This window comes from Camelina sativa, chromosome 5 (genome assembly GCF_030686135.1).
Source record: "Camelina sativa cultivar CO46 ecotype springtype chromosome 5, ASM3068613v1".
Lineage (NCBI taxonomy): Eukaryota > Viridiplantae > Streptophyta > Magnoliopsida > Brassicales > Brassicaceae > Camelina > Camelina sativa.
In genome coordinates, this window is record NC_141884.1 from 30326333 (window position 1) to 30339087 (window position 12755).

The following is a 12755-nucleotide window of genomic DNA, read 5'->3' on the forward strand; positions in this document are numbered from 1 at the left end:
TCTTATCTTTACACCCTTTTTCTTATATGTGTGGTGTTAATTACTTCTTTCTCGAGACTTCAAGTTTTTCTTGTTCTCTACTCTTAAGGAAGCAGCAAATGGTGTTTTTGACCTTTTTGTAAACATCATGGAAGTTTCTGCCTAACATTGGGATTCACAATTTGAAGTGGCGCTGGAATAGATGCAAGATGGGTATGGAATATCCAGTTGAACGTTCTCGTTTGGTCTGATCATCAGTGCTGGTTCACTCAGAGAGAGTCAAAGCAAGTCAACTTTTCCCCTTTCACACATTAATTAAGCAAAACTAGAATATAGTCTCATTCATAAAAGTTTTAGTTAATACGTACAGTTTGCATTCAAGGATTTTACATTTGAGAATATATTCTTAAGGTCATCAAGATGAACTTAAAAAGATGCTTTGTGACAAGGAAGGATGTGAGAAAGAAAGCTAAGAAGTTACGTGATAAGCTATGAAGTTAAATTTGTTAGTAGACATCAACAACAAAATTTAGTAGCAGTAGTCTTGAGCACTTTTTCATTTTCTCCTATTGTATAGCACTTGAGTCTTGAGCACATTCAGGTTTGCACACGAAGGATAAAACAACTTCTTCACACGTACAGTATTCTTTTATTAACCTCCCCCAATTGACTTCAGTAGTTTTTAGTATAAAAATTTGGGATGCTTGTTCTCTTTGATTGAATCCATATAACCAACCCTTTCATTAAAAGATTTTATCACACGAAGAAGAAAAACAAAAGCAAGAAGCGTAGAGAAGATATCAGATTCGCCAAACATCAACTCTGCTCGAGAGTGCCAATCGCTTCTCACGACCCTAGTGTTATTTCAGATTCGCTTCACAATGCTTGTGGTAAGGCTATTGATATATTTTGACGGCTATGGCTCTTCCTGTGGAGCTCACTAATCGAGATTCGCTTGTCAAATCTGCGAGCACGTCGCTTAACGTACAGTAAGGTTGTTAGTCAGTAGTACTCTCTACATTGCTTGCTCCTTTAGCTGTAGATGCGCTTCTCTCTGTTATTATTGATCCGGAGAAGCCAGAGATTGTTGATTTGCCTGATATATATTAAGATTGTTAAGAAGCTTGGCGAGACTGTGGATGATACACACATACGGTGAAAGCTTTGGTTAGCTGTGTTGCTGGTGGACCGCCTCGTGTGGAGAATGCTAGTGATTCAGCTCCAGATCTCACCGACATTGAGCAGAGAGTATTGTTGTCTCTGACTATACTCAGATGGATAGGATCTTGAAAGAGGGGAGGAATTACATCTTGGGGATGATTAAGAAGATCAAAGCAACTGGTTGCAATGTGTTTCTCATCCACAAAGAGTATTTTGAGGGATGCTGTCACTTCACTACAATCATGGTTGAGAGAGATGAGATTGAATTTATCACCAAGACATTGAACTGCTTGCCAATCGCCAATATTGAACATTTCAGAGCTGAGAAGCTTGGCCATGCTGATCTTGTTGAAGAAACCTCCCTTGAAGATGGAAACATTTTGAACATCACTGGAATCAAAGACATGGAGAGAACTACATCTGGTGAGCAAGAGGTTCTTGATTGCAGGAGGTGGTGCACCAGAGATTGAGCTCTCAAGGCAGCTTGGTGCTTGGGCTAAGGTGCTCCATGGTATGGAAGGTTACTGTGTCAAGTCTTTCGCTGGAGCTCTTGATGTCATTCCATACACATTGGCCGAGAATGCAGGTTTAAATCCTATCGCCATTGTGACTCAACTCAGGAACAAGCATGCTCAAGGAGAAATCAACTCGGGTATTAATATGAGGAAAGGACAAATCACCAATATCTTGGAGGAAAACGTTGTTCAGCCCCTACTTGTGAGTATCAGTGCTATCACTCTAGCAACTGAATGTGTAAGGATGATTTTGAAGATTGATGACATCGTTACTGTGAGGTAGTGTGGTCCCAGAACATTCCTCTTGCTCTATCTAAGCCTTCTCATGTTTGGTTGAACTGAGAGTCCCTTTTTGTTTCACCTTGTGCTATGATCTGCATATGAACATTGTTTGATGTAGTAGCTGCTGTTTCTTTAATCTTTAATGGATTTTTTTTTTTTTTTTTGCAACAATTACACTGACACACGTTTGATCCATGTTTCTATCTCAACGAGTACCTCCCCTTTGTCTCTCTTTACGTTAAGCTGCTTCGTGTTCTAACTCTGTCTATAAGCATCTGCCTTCCTGAAAGATCTTTCTCTGCAACATCATCTCTTGTAATTAATTTTAGGTTTGTAAAAAACGCAGATATAAGAAGATACAACACGGAGAGCTACAGATTTTATATAACAATTTTTTTTTTTTTTTTTTGATAATTTAGCAAGATATTTTAACTAGTAAATATCTGGATAGCACAAGACACACCACTGGTTTACAAAGGTTTTTTTGGTGCAGTTTCGTTTTAAATTCAAAAGTCAGGTTCAGAGACTCAACTATTAGCAAAACGTGAGAGCTTCAATAATGGAATCTCCAAGTTATAATCAGAGGAAGAGTTATATATAACTTGCCATTATGTTCTGTCTGCGTCTCACTAAAGTTTCCGAAAGTGCCTGTAGTTACATTTCCTGGAGGATTGATTGCCCATGTCGTCATTCTTATGGAACCTGAAAAACACATCAGAGTTTGGTAGGCAAACATGAATTCATATATGAGCAGCATTTAGATTTAAGACAAGTTTTTTCTCAAATCCATTTCACGTCACTAACTTGCTTACACTCATCATTGCACACACCATTAGACAAGACAGAAAATTATTTTGAGATTCATGAAGATATGCGTATGTATTAGACCCAAGCAAACTTGTGTACGTCAAGTTCTTTATAATTAACAGCATGCATTTGACGTTCAAAACCAAAAACAATATCTGCAAAATGCAGATTTGCATTTAATGAATTGTGTAGTGCATGTTGTTTATCCAGTGTCTAGACAGCCCAATGACAGTGATTTCCAGTATTGAAAAAATCTGTTTTATCATTGAGGAGTCAAACAATGCCAAATATTGATGACTCAGGGGAAAAAAGACACAAAACTCTGATGTGTTTTTGTATTGAGATTACTGTCCCTTAATTTGTCAAATTTTACTATCCTTGATCAAATTCTCCTGTATAACTGCCACATTTCCTCAAAACCTAGACATAAACAAGTTGTCATACTTTAAAAGCTTCTCAAATTCAGTTCAGGAAATTTCTGCACTTCGAGTTGCATAAGCTAGGGGTCTTTATGGTTGAAATGGTAATAACAACTTCACTGCTTTGTAAAATTCGACTAATCTATTAACATAATGGACACAACTTCGTTCTTTTTGATTGGAGCATGCCTCTGTTTTATACATCTATGCCGAGTTCTTACACCAATACCATTCTGTCACTTGTTAAGCCATCGATCAAGCAGATTCATAAAACAGAATCTCTAGCCGAACCTTCTTTTCTACACAGAGTCTGACCACACTGTTCCACTTACCAACAACCTATAGCATCATCACCACACACGTCAATAAATGTTTGACCCATCGAATTCACATTCCAGCTCTAGAAAGACAAAGGCAACTGCTTCGTCTTTACCTCTTCTGCTAAAGTTTCATGTCTGAGACTGACCCACCGGTTCCTTTTATAAGCCATACAAATGTATTCTCCTTCTTCACTACAACAACCAATCTGCATTTTCCATATTCCGAGACTGTAACAGAGAGATACAAAAGAACAATAGCAAAAAAATAAACTGTCACCTTGATTTCATATTTTACCATTGACACAAGCCGGTACTTAGAGCTTGGTTCTAAGCCTTCGTATAGCCTGCTGATATCTATCTCCCACTCCAAAGCCTTTGTTGTTTCAGTTATTTCTTTCTTAGTTTCATTCTTCTCCCATTCCAACACTAATGTGGCAAACCCACAAAAAGCAAACAATATTTTTATCATATGACAATAAATGAAATGAGTACATAAGAAAACAATCATGGTTTAAAGCTTACCGAATGTGAAGATAGGCGGGCATCTACTTATAATGTGATGACCAAAGTTTTTCTTTCCACAGCCTCCTGTTCTAATGTCACATAACATTTTATCTTCCAAGCGAATCACTTTAAGGATGTCCTCAAACTTCATATCCCCAAAAGCACGCTGCATACAAATATAACCACAGAAGAACTTTTAAGGAGTGGTACCAGTTTCTATAGGCAAGACACAGGGAAATAAATTAAACATACCTTCAGGTCTCTGATTGAATCTGCAGCCATAACAATTCCATACGAACTTTGCTCAGGAAAATTTGGCTTTCTTCTGCAATTTCTACAACTCATTCTTTCGTATTCCTCTAACGTAAATAGGCGTGTTACCAAGCTTTCTCTTTCTGGACTTTTCCAGAAATGATGCAGCTCAAGGATCGGCGAAGACTACCCCAGCTGCATCACTTGACTGAAAAGAGTATAAAAAACGGATGACATGTAAGAAACAATCAAGCCTATTCGTTAAATATTAATACCATGCTTTAAAGCTAATATTTTTCCGCACAAACCAGGATATGAACTTCTTCTAGGGAAGTAACTATGTTGCTCAGTAAGTAGCTGTAGAGTCCCTTTTCTGATATCTGTTCAGACAAAAAAAGCAGACAAGAAGTCTTGCAGTGCAGAAGGAACTTGTTCTTCCAAGTTGCCATGAAATGGTTGCCGATTGTGCATCAAATCCGTTTGAAGAACCTTAATGTTCAAGAGGGCCTGCAGTAGCACAATTTGTCAAAGCAAATAAGGAAATAAAGAGCTAATATATGAAAATAAATAATGATCGGAATCACTAGAGGGGAGTCAAATTTGGGCTGGTGATTGCTTTACCTTAAGCGTCATGTCAAGAGCTGAACAGGATCTGGTTGCAGCATCTCCGTGTGGTAACTCCAAATGTTCTGACAGTAAATATTCTCCAGGCATGTTTTCCATATCTTGAAGATAGTGAATGCAATCAATGATTATTGTGCATCTCACATCAAAATAGTACAAACAATTCTGTATTGAGAGGCTCTCTTTCAACAAGAGTTACCTTTAGTAGTGTCCTCTTGACTGTTACTGGTGGATGAAGTTTGACCCCTTTCACCTGAAAGAGTATCTTCAGGTTTCACAGAATCTTTTTCCGCTGTTTCTGGTGATGGAGAAGTAACTCCCGGTTCAAGTTTGACAGAAGGTTCACTGGCCATATGTACGTACGCACACGTTCCCTCAGAGAAAACATACAAATCTAGAAACCAAATTCTTTTCTAGAGGAGAGGTACTTACTCCTCAACGGTCTTATTCTTATCAAGGGGACTAGACATGCTCGTCGAAGTTCTCTGTTACACCATGAAGACCATTCCTTCTTACAACTGAGCAACCAAAATGTCAGCAAATCAAATAGAGAGTTTAGAACTATAAAGACCTTGTTGGCTTTATTTTTCTTCTTCTTTGACTGTAATTTCTTCTCCTCTTCCTTTTCTTTCTCGAATAAAAGATCTGATTCTGTTGCGGCTGCCATGGTTTTGAATTCCATATCTAAAATTCTATCCTAGACGATGAGACATCAAATATTATATTAGGAACAAGTGAAAGATCAAATCAGAGGGAAAGCTCTCCGTATAAAACTGAAGTTTCAAACCAACCAGCAAGTGTTCTTTCAGCGGTCGAAGGATGTAAGAGCGGTAGTCGAAAGCAGAAAGTCTGGTGAGGTCGTTCAACAAAGTAATCCTTGAATTTTCAATAAGCAAAATCTTTGAATCAATCAGAGGAACCTGCAAATCAAGAGAGACTTTTTCAAACTTCGACTCGATGTTATCCTGTTGTTAATCAAAATTCAGATCAGAAATGAACCTTGTTGTTGACCACTAATTTCAGATGGTCTATGGACTTTAACACTAAATCATCACTGAGACTTATACTCTCACGTGTATCAGTCAAGCCGAGGGAATCCAATGTCGGATACGATGCTCCTTTGAGAACATCTCGTACTACAAGTAGAGCAAATCTGTCGTCTCTCTCTTTCCATCTATTGGATAGAAGAGACGCATAACTGTTCCATTGATCTCCCTGACGATTCCTTCTCTTCACATCTTCGCTAATACACAAGTTCTTGGCGTCAGTAAGAGCTGCATCATACTCTAGGTACCGTAATTTCCTTGCATATTTGCATTCCAAAGTCCTACACGTGTACTGAACGGCTCTCAGAACAGCCATCCAAATATCAAGATTGTGTTTTCTAATAGGTGTGGGGAACCGAAAACTCTCATCTCGTGAAGAGCTTTCAAATAACCATGATAGGATATCATCTCCCTGAGCATGTGCCTTGGCGTAGTGAACATTGTGATCAAAAACATTGATTATACCTTCGTCATCGAATCGAGCAATCATGCATTGCAGCAGTCTCTTATCTAGGAGCAGAAATGAAAACTGAGGGTCAAAGTCAATCTTTTCTCTAACTCGGGTATCATCCCAGAAACTGTCCACTGCTCTGCGAACCAGATCTGTGCCGTCATCCCTTTCACACTTGATGTTTTTTAGAAAGTCCAGGATTTGACTGAGTTCACAACACTCCAAAAAGCAGATGCTCTGAGGTGTTTCTACTAGGCGGCAATCAGTAAGAGTATGTTTGGAAACTTGAAGCTTTTCAAGATGCTTAACCAGAAAATGCATCACCCAGTCTCGAATGCTGCAGGAGAGAATTTTATGGTCACAAAATGACACAAGGAGTAGTTGGATTTCCTTGAGTAACTTACTGCGCTCTTCATCCGCAGCAAAAGGCCAGCCTTTGGAACATCCATTTTCATATGCAAACGCTTTCACATCTTCAAGCCGGTTCTTGATCATTTCAATGGCAGCTACTGCATCAACTGGATTCCAACTTCCAACCGATATCTTACGAGCCCAAACTTTACTTACCCTCCGAGTCATATCCTTTGCCGAAGAAGGTTTAAACTCTGGTGCTGCATGTTCTTTTTCAAGATGATTCTTACATTCTTCAGCACTAGAGAACTTCATTGAACAGGATCGACAAAACCAGAATCTCCATTTTCTCTCTTCCTTGGCAGAAGTCAGAACTTGCTCCAAAGCAACTCGTCCCGCTGTGCCATATATTCCCTCAACATAGCTCGTAAGTTCCTTGGTGCTTACTTTCATAAAGTTCCTTTTGATCTCAACATTCAAACCTGCCCAATAAGACCTCAATCTCTTATACAAATCAGGCTCACTCTTCCTCTTCTCCTTTGACGACTCCCTAACTTGTTGTTCGCAGCTTTCTACAGGGGAACCAAAGCCAGCCTTGCATTCAGCGATCCTTGACTCTGCATATTCGATTATATGCTCTCGAGTTCTTCCCTTTCCTTGTTCACTAGTTCTCCCTCTCGCTTACTCACTGCTTTACATATCCATAAACCTGACTTTGCTTTCCTCAAAGATTGCTTGTAATACAATACTGACCCAATCTGTAACAGTGTACCAGCCGTAAACGCTGATAACCCAATATTTCTCGAAAAGCATTCAACAGAACCCAACAAGTAGGTAACTTTCACGTCGTTGTTCTCTGAACCTCCCGCTAGATCCTTAAAGATTGTACCTTGTAGGCAATTAACAGTGATTAGATCCAAGGCCCGTTGAGCGACAGACAAATCTTCAGTTACCTCCAAGGCCTTGACGTAGTCTTCATCTTCGTATAAATCTCTGGCACGTTTGACGACTTCGTTGCTCTGATCATCTCCCGCGGGAGGAATAAACTCCATGTTAGGCAGTAGTAGCAGTCACGAGTCTCAAGAATCTTCTGTGTTTCTCGTTCTTGGTATCGAAGGTAAGGTATGGAAGAAGATGATGGGTTACGTACGAGCCACGTGACAGGGGCTTCGCGGATTCATTTTGGGTTTTGAGGAATTGTGTCGAACACCTTGTGGGCACTCTTCTTTGTTTGGAGTAAATCACACAACTTGGTCGATTTCAATTGCACTTTTCTCGGAGTAAATTGGTTAACATATAAACAGAGAAAGCCCCAAAAAAAAGTTTGTTAAAGACTAGAATGATCAGTGATCAAAGAGTATTTTAAAAGGGTTCCATATGTTAATAGTTTGCTGTAGATCAAAAAGATTTAAGAAAATCATTATTATTCTTATTATTTTTTTTTTAGGAATTTGCTGAATAACCAATTAAAAAAATCTAACAAAGAAAATATCTACTAATTTGGAAAAATTAGAAATTTAGTATAAGGTAAATTACCTTTTTGGGTTTTTTGGTTTAGGTGCATGGGTGGATAGGGTGGACAGCGGTGGTCCGGTGGTGATCCAGCGGTGGTCCAGCGATGGTCCAGCGATGTACGGCGGTGGTTTGGTAGTTATCCGGCGATGTTCCGCTGATGTTTCGGCGGTGCTCTAGCGGTATTCCGGTGGTGCTACGGCGGTGCTCCGGCGGTCGGAGATGGTGTGATGGTGATAGAAAGTGGTTATCTATATACTTATTTAACCTATGTTGTTAAAAATTTAACCAGTTCTGATGTGACATATTACGAAAATGCTATTATATTTTAATTATTCTAATAACTAACAAAAGAAAAGTTTAGATTTGTTTACAAAATAATAAAACTCTATTTATTGTTTCATAAATCGTAGAAAATAATAACAAACTATTTAATTGGCTAAAACTTAATTGTTTATACACAATATTCACTATATAAACAATACTAAGTATATAATATTGATAATATACATAACCTATATACTTATTTAAGCAACCCTTTAAACAAATAACCCTACTCCATGTAAAATATTACACAAAATGCCATTATATTTTAATACAAAATATAATAACAGAATCTTAATATTAATTTGTTGTAACATGAAATGATTATCCAAAAAATAGTAATTATTAATTTATTAGATTACAAGAAATCATTAATAAAATTATTTTGAAATTATTTAATAAAATAATAATAAAATTATTTCGAAATTATTGTTTGGGCAAAATTAATCGATTCGTTTAAAGACTACGGAAACAAGAAACAGATGTTGAATAGTTGCCTTTATTAATCAAAGTATCGATTGCAAAGTACAAGAAATCAAGCACAGTGAGTCAATCTATGAACTGAGTCGTGCGTCTTGAAGTTTCGTGAAGTATCTTGCCTTTGCTCTCGATTTCGTGTCGTCTCATGAAGACGTAGCCCTCTTTATATATAAACCTTGTCAACCCTAATCCTTATGGGACCTGGATTCGTATAACCGCCTCTTCAAGAGATAAGGCCGTTCCCCAATATTCTCTTCAAAAGATAAGATTATTTTCGAATATTCTCTTGATGAGATCAACTTCGAATATTCTCTTGACAATGTTGTTTTGTCAAGGAACGCAGTCGGTATCAAGGTCCAGTTACGGCCCGTATTGACTCAATGCTTGCCGTTACGGCCCATATCAATAGAATCTTCTAGAGAATACATAATTCTCCATTATTTATGGAATATATCATAATTATAATAGAATTTATCTATTATAATTTATATGGTTAAAATTATGTCCAACAGTTTGCCCCCACTCTCTATTTTCTTAGTAAGACTTTAGAGAGTAGTATAGACAAATAGTATTATTTATAAAAAATATTTACTAAAGCATATGACACATTACCTTAGAGTTGTCGTAAATGTAGGAAGCAAGATGGGCTTGGACTTTTGTAATATCTGTTGGCCCATTACGACATGGTCCAAAGACAGACACAAATTGACCTACCCTTTTTTTACTGTCATTTCCCTCACTCGTCACTATGCTCGAAACCTAAACCACTTTTTGCGGCTGTGTTGTCTGAAGAAACTCTTCTCAGATCCCATTGACTACTATTTTCTTGAATAATCTTGGGTAAGTCGATTTTTCCTGCTCCTTAACATTAATTTTCCATTCCTTTTATTTGTGTAGACCATTGATTCTTTTCCTGATTTATCATTTCACCTTCCCCAGTGGCAATCGGTTTCAGTTTTCCTCATAGAGTCTATTTCCCCTTGATAATCTTCAGGTAAACTCTCAATCCCCCTCCATAACTTTCCTATGGGTACTCGGCCGTAGTCAGTTTCTAAGGTGACTGTTCACCGTGAATGGGTGACTGCCGTGACATTGTAGCTGGCTTATCCTCCGTTGATGACAGAGTGAAAGTGCGTCGTAGGTCGAGTTCGAGTGTGGATTCTAGCATGTCTCTTAGAAATGTGTCGTTAGAGGTGAAGCTCTTGCAGAACAACCCACCTTCAGTCTTTAGAGAGGATGACGTTCTTAAGCTGAAGACAACTTACAACTTACCAATGTCTGTGCACTTGAGGCTTCCTCTTCCCTCAGAAAGAGCAGCGAATGCAAAGCGTGATGAGGTCGTTGTTTATGAGCTGTATTTTGCAGCAGGCTTGCGTGAAGTGATTCCATCCCTTATTGCAAAAGTGGCTAAGCGCTTTGCAATTTCACCTGGCCAGTTCTACCCATCAGCCTGGAGATTTCTGACCGCTATTCAAACTTTCTGGGAGTTGGAGTCTATTACCATAGGAGTAGAGGAGGTCTTGTGTGCGTATTTCCTTTTACAAGTTGAAACTGACCCTGGAAGATACTATCTACACACGAGGAATCATCCACCTTTAGCAGTTGACTTTGAAGGACCTTCTAAAAGAACGCTTGAGGAAGGATGGAGAGAAAGATATGTCTTTATGAAAGTGGGTGATAACCCTGGTTTTCCTACTTCCTGGTTTGTTGCAGGTGTCAAATCCAAAGCCAATTTAGCATTTAGAGATGGGGCTCTTGAAGTGGTAAAACATTCGTTGCTTCACCGTTCAGTAGAGTTTCTTACCAGCAAATTTGCTTTAGAGAACAGTACTATTTGGGGTTAGATAAGCATCTCTTAACCTTCACCCTTTTTTAAGTTTATGTTTCCTTCTTCGTGAGCTTGCCGATACATTTCTTAACGTACGATGTTGCCCCTTGTTTGTAGGTTTCAACATGTCTAACGGTCAGCGGAGCTCCGCATCAGATGCTTTTGCAAAGTTCATGGCAGCTTCTGGGAGATTAGCAGAGGCTAATCCTTCCTCATCCGGAGATGAAGTGCAGTTTCTGGGCGATCTTCCCACGCACAAGCGTAGGACTCGTGATGACACCGCAAATTCGTCAGAGGCAAGGCGACTTAGGACTGTTCAGACCGTTGCAGTCCTATCTCCTTCCTCTGAGTTAGTCTCCAGCTCCACTACTTCTATGGCTGCTGAGGAATTGAGATGCAAGATTCTCAATCATGACTTTGAGTCTCTGGTCGACATTGGGACCAATTCCACCACTGATAGCGTCTATACTGATCTCCTCAAGGTATATTCATCACTGACACGTTTTGCCATTACAGCATAGTTCTCCAAACATTTTCCCCTTTTTTTTACACATGCTTCTTTTCAACAAGTGTTTAAAACAGAGCTTCCAATTTAGCTTTAGCTTTTGACCTGTAATGCTACTCACTACGTGTTTTGTTTCTTCTCTTTTTGTAAACCCAGGCAATGTCTTCTTTCCATCTCGTCGATAAGAAGTTATCTTCTGAACACCAAATCAATGAGAATCTGAGGCGTGAACTGGACAATGAGAAGTCAAGAACCAATTTTGCTCACAAGACCATTGCTGCGAAAAGCAATGAAATTTCTAGTCTTGAAGCGAAAGTGCAAGAACTTGATCAGACCATACTCAATCTTCAGGCTTTAGGTTCGGATCTATTGAAGGAAAAGGAACTGCTTCACCAAGAGATCATGGTCCTCAGGAAACGAGTTGACGTTTTAAAGAATGAGCTTGAGTTTTTCTTGAATGGAGCAGCTATCATAGCTCGATGGGAAGCCTTGCGGGAATGCTTGTTGGAAGAGCACAAAAAATGGAAGCTGGATGAAGTGGAGGAACAGTACCGCACCGTGATGCGGAGCCAAGCACTGTTTAAAGGAATGCCTCCTCCTATATTCGAAGAATCCCTCGCTTCGATCCAAGCGCAGGAGCGGGCTAACTCGGCCAGGGCACTTCTGATCCCACTCCCCCATGACCAGCTCTACCTCTACTTGTTTATGAGTTTTCTGTTTTGTGGAAAGTTGTCGAGCATTGTTGTACTCTGGCTTTACGGTAATTTAACAACGTATGAACACCGCTATAATCATGTCGAGTAGGAGATTGTCTTCTAGTATTGTAGACATATGTAGTGGATGATTGTTGCATCTCGTAGATCCCACTAGGTGTTAGTGCTTTCTGCCATCTCTGTATTTTTTGCTATATTAATGTTTTACCTTATTATCGATGATCCATATTTCTATTGTGACCTTAGTGAATTTCACACCAACGTTGAATTACGTTTGTCGACAATTCTTTTTTTTTAATACGGGAATATTTTATACGTTGTGAAGATGTTTTCTACAACGTGAATGCTTTTTTTACAACGTGAAGATGTTTTCTACGTCGTGAAGATGTTTTCTACAACGTGAAGATGTTTTCTACATTGTGAAGATGTTTTCTACAACGTGAAGGTGTTTTCTACGTTGTGAAGAAGTTTTCTACAACGTGAAGGTGTTTTCTACGTTGTGAAATGTATTCTACAATCGTGAAGGTGTTTTCTACGTTGTGAAGATGTTTTCTACAACGTGAAGGTGTTTTCTACGTTGTGAAGATGTTTTCTACAACGTGAAGGTGTTTTCTACGTTGTGAAGATGTTTTCTACAATGTGAAGGTGTTTTCTATGTTGTGAAGATGTATTCTACAACGTG

The 12755-nt window shown here is 38.9% G+C and overlaps 1 protein-coding gene and 2 pseudogenes across 6 annotated transcripts; 2 read left to right on the forward strand and 1 right to left on the reverse strand.

Moving 5' to 3' along the window:
- The first annotated feature begins 188 nt into the window (after window positions 1-188).
- LOC104789523 (T-complex protein 1 subunit delta pseudogene) lies at window positions 189-1938 on the forward strand (annotated as a pseudogene).
- A 1296-nt stretch (window positions 1939-3234) lies between these two features.
- LOC104787502 (uncharacterized) lies at window positions 3235-7885 on the reverse strand (annotated as a pseudogene). Its single transcript, XR_015557576.1, has 12 exons — window positions 5863-7885; window positions 5655-5783; window positions 5435-5560; window positions 5296-5348; window positions 5063-5208; window positions 4861-4964; window positions 4548-4746; window positions 4240-4447; window positions 4006-4153; window positions 3779-3909; window positions 3597-3689; window positions 3235-3502 (listed from the first exon to the last, which is right to left on the reverse strand). The product of XR_015557576.1 is annotated as an uncharacterized LOC104787502 (transcript).
- A 1865-nt stretch (window positions 7886-9750) lies between these two features.
- Window positions 9751-12299, forward strand: LOC104787503 (uncharacterized). 5 transcript variants are annotated; one of them, XM_010513105.2, is made up of 5 exons: window positions 9751-9867; window positions 9967-10021; window positions 10126-10866; window positions 10973-11337; window positions 11517-12299. In XM_010513105.2, exons 3-5 carry the CDS (start codon window positions 10194-10196, stop codon window positions 12162-12164), a joined length of 1686 nt encoding a protein of 561 aa, XP_010511407.1. In that variant the 5' UTR covers window positions 9751-9867; window positions 9967-10021; window positions 10126-10193; the 3' UTR covers window positions 12165-12299. The 5 variants fall into 5 exon arrangements, with proteins under 5 accessions (XP_010511407.1, XP_010511408.1, XP_087307043.1 ...); XM_010513106.2 differs by having other exon boundaries at window positions 10151-10866; XM_087450917.1 differs by having other exon boundaries at window positions 10741-10866.
- Window positions 12300-12755: the final 456 nt, after the last annotated feature.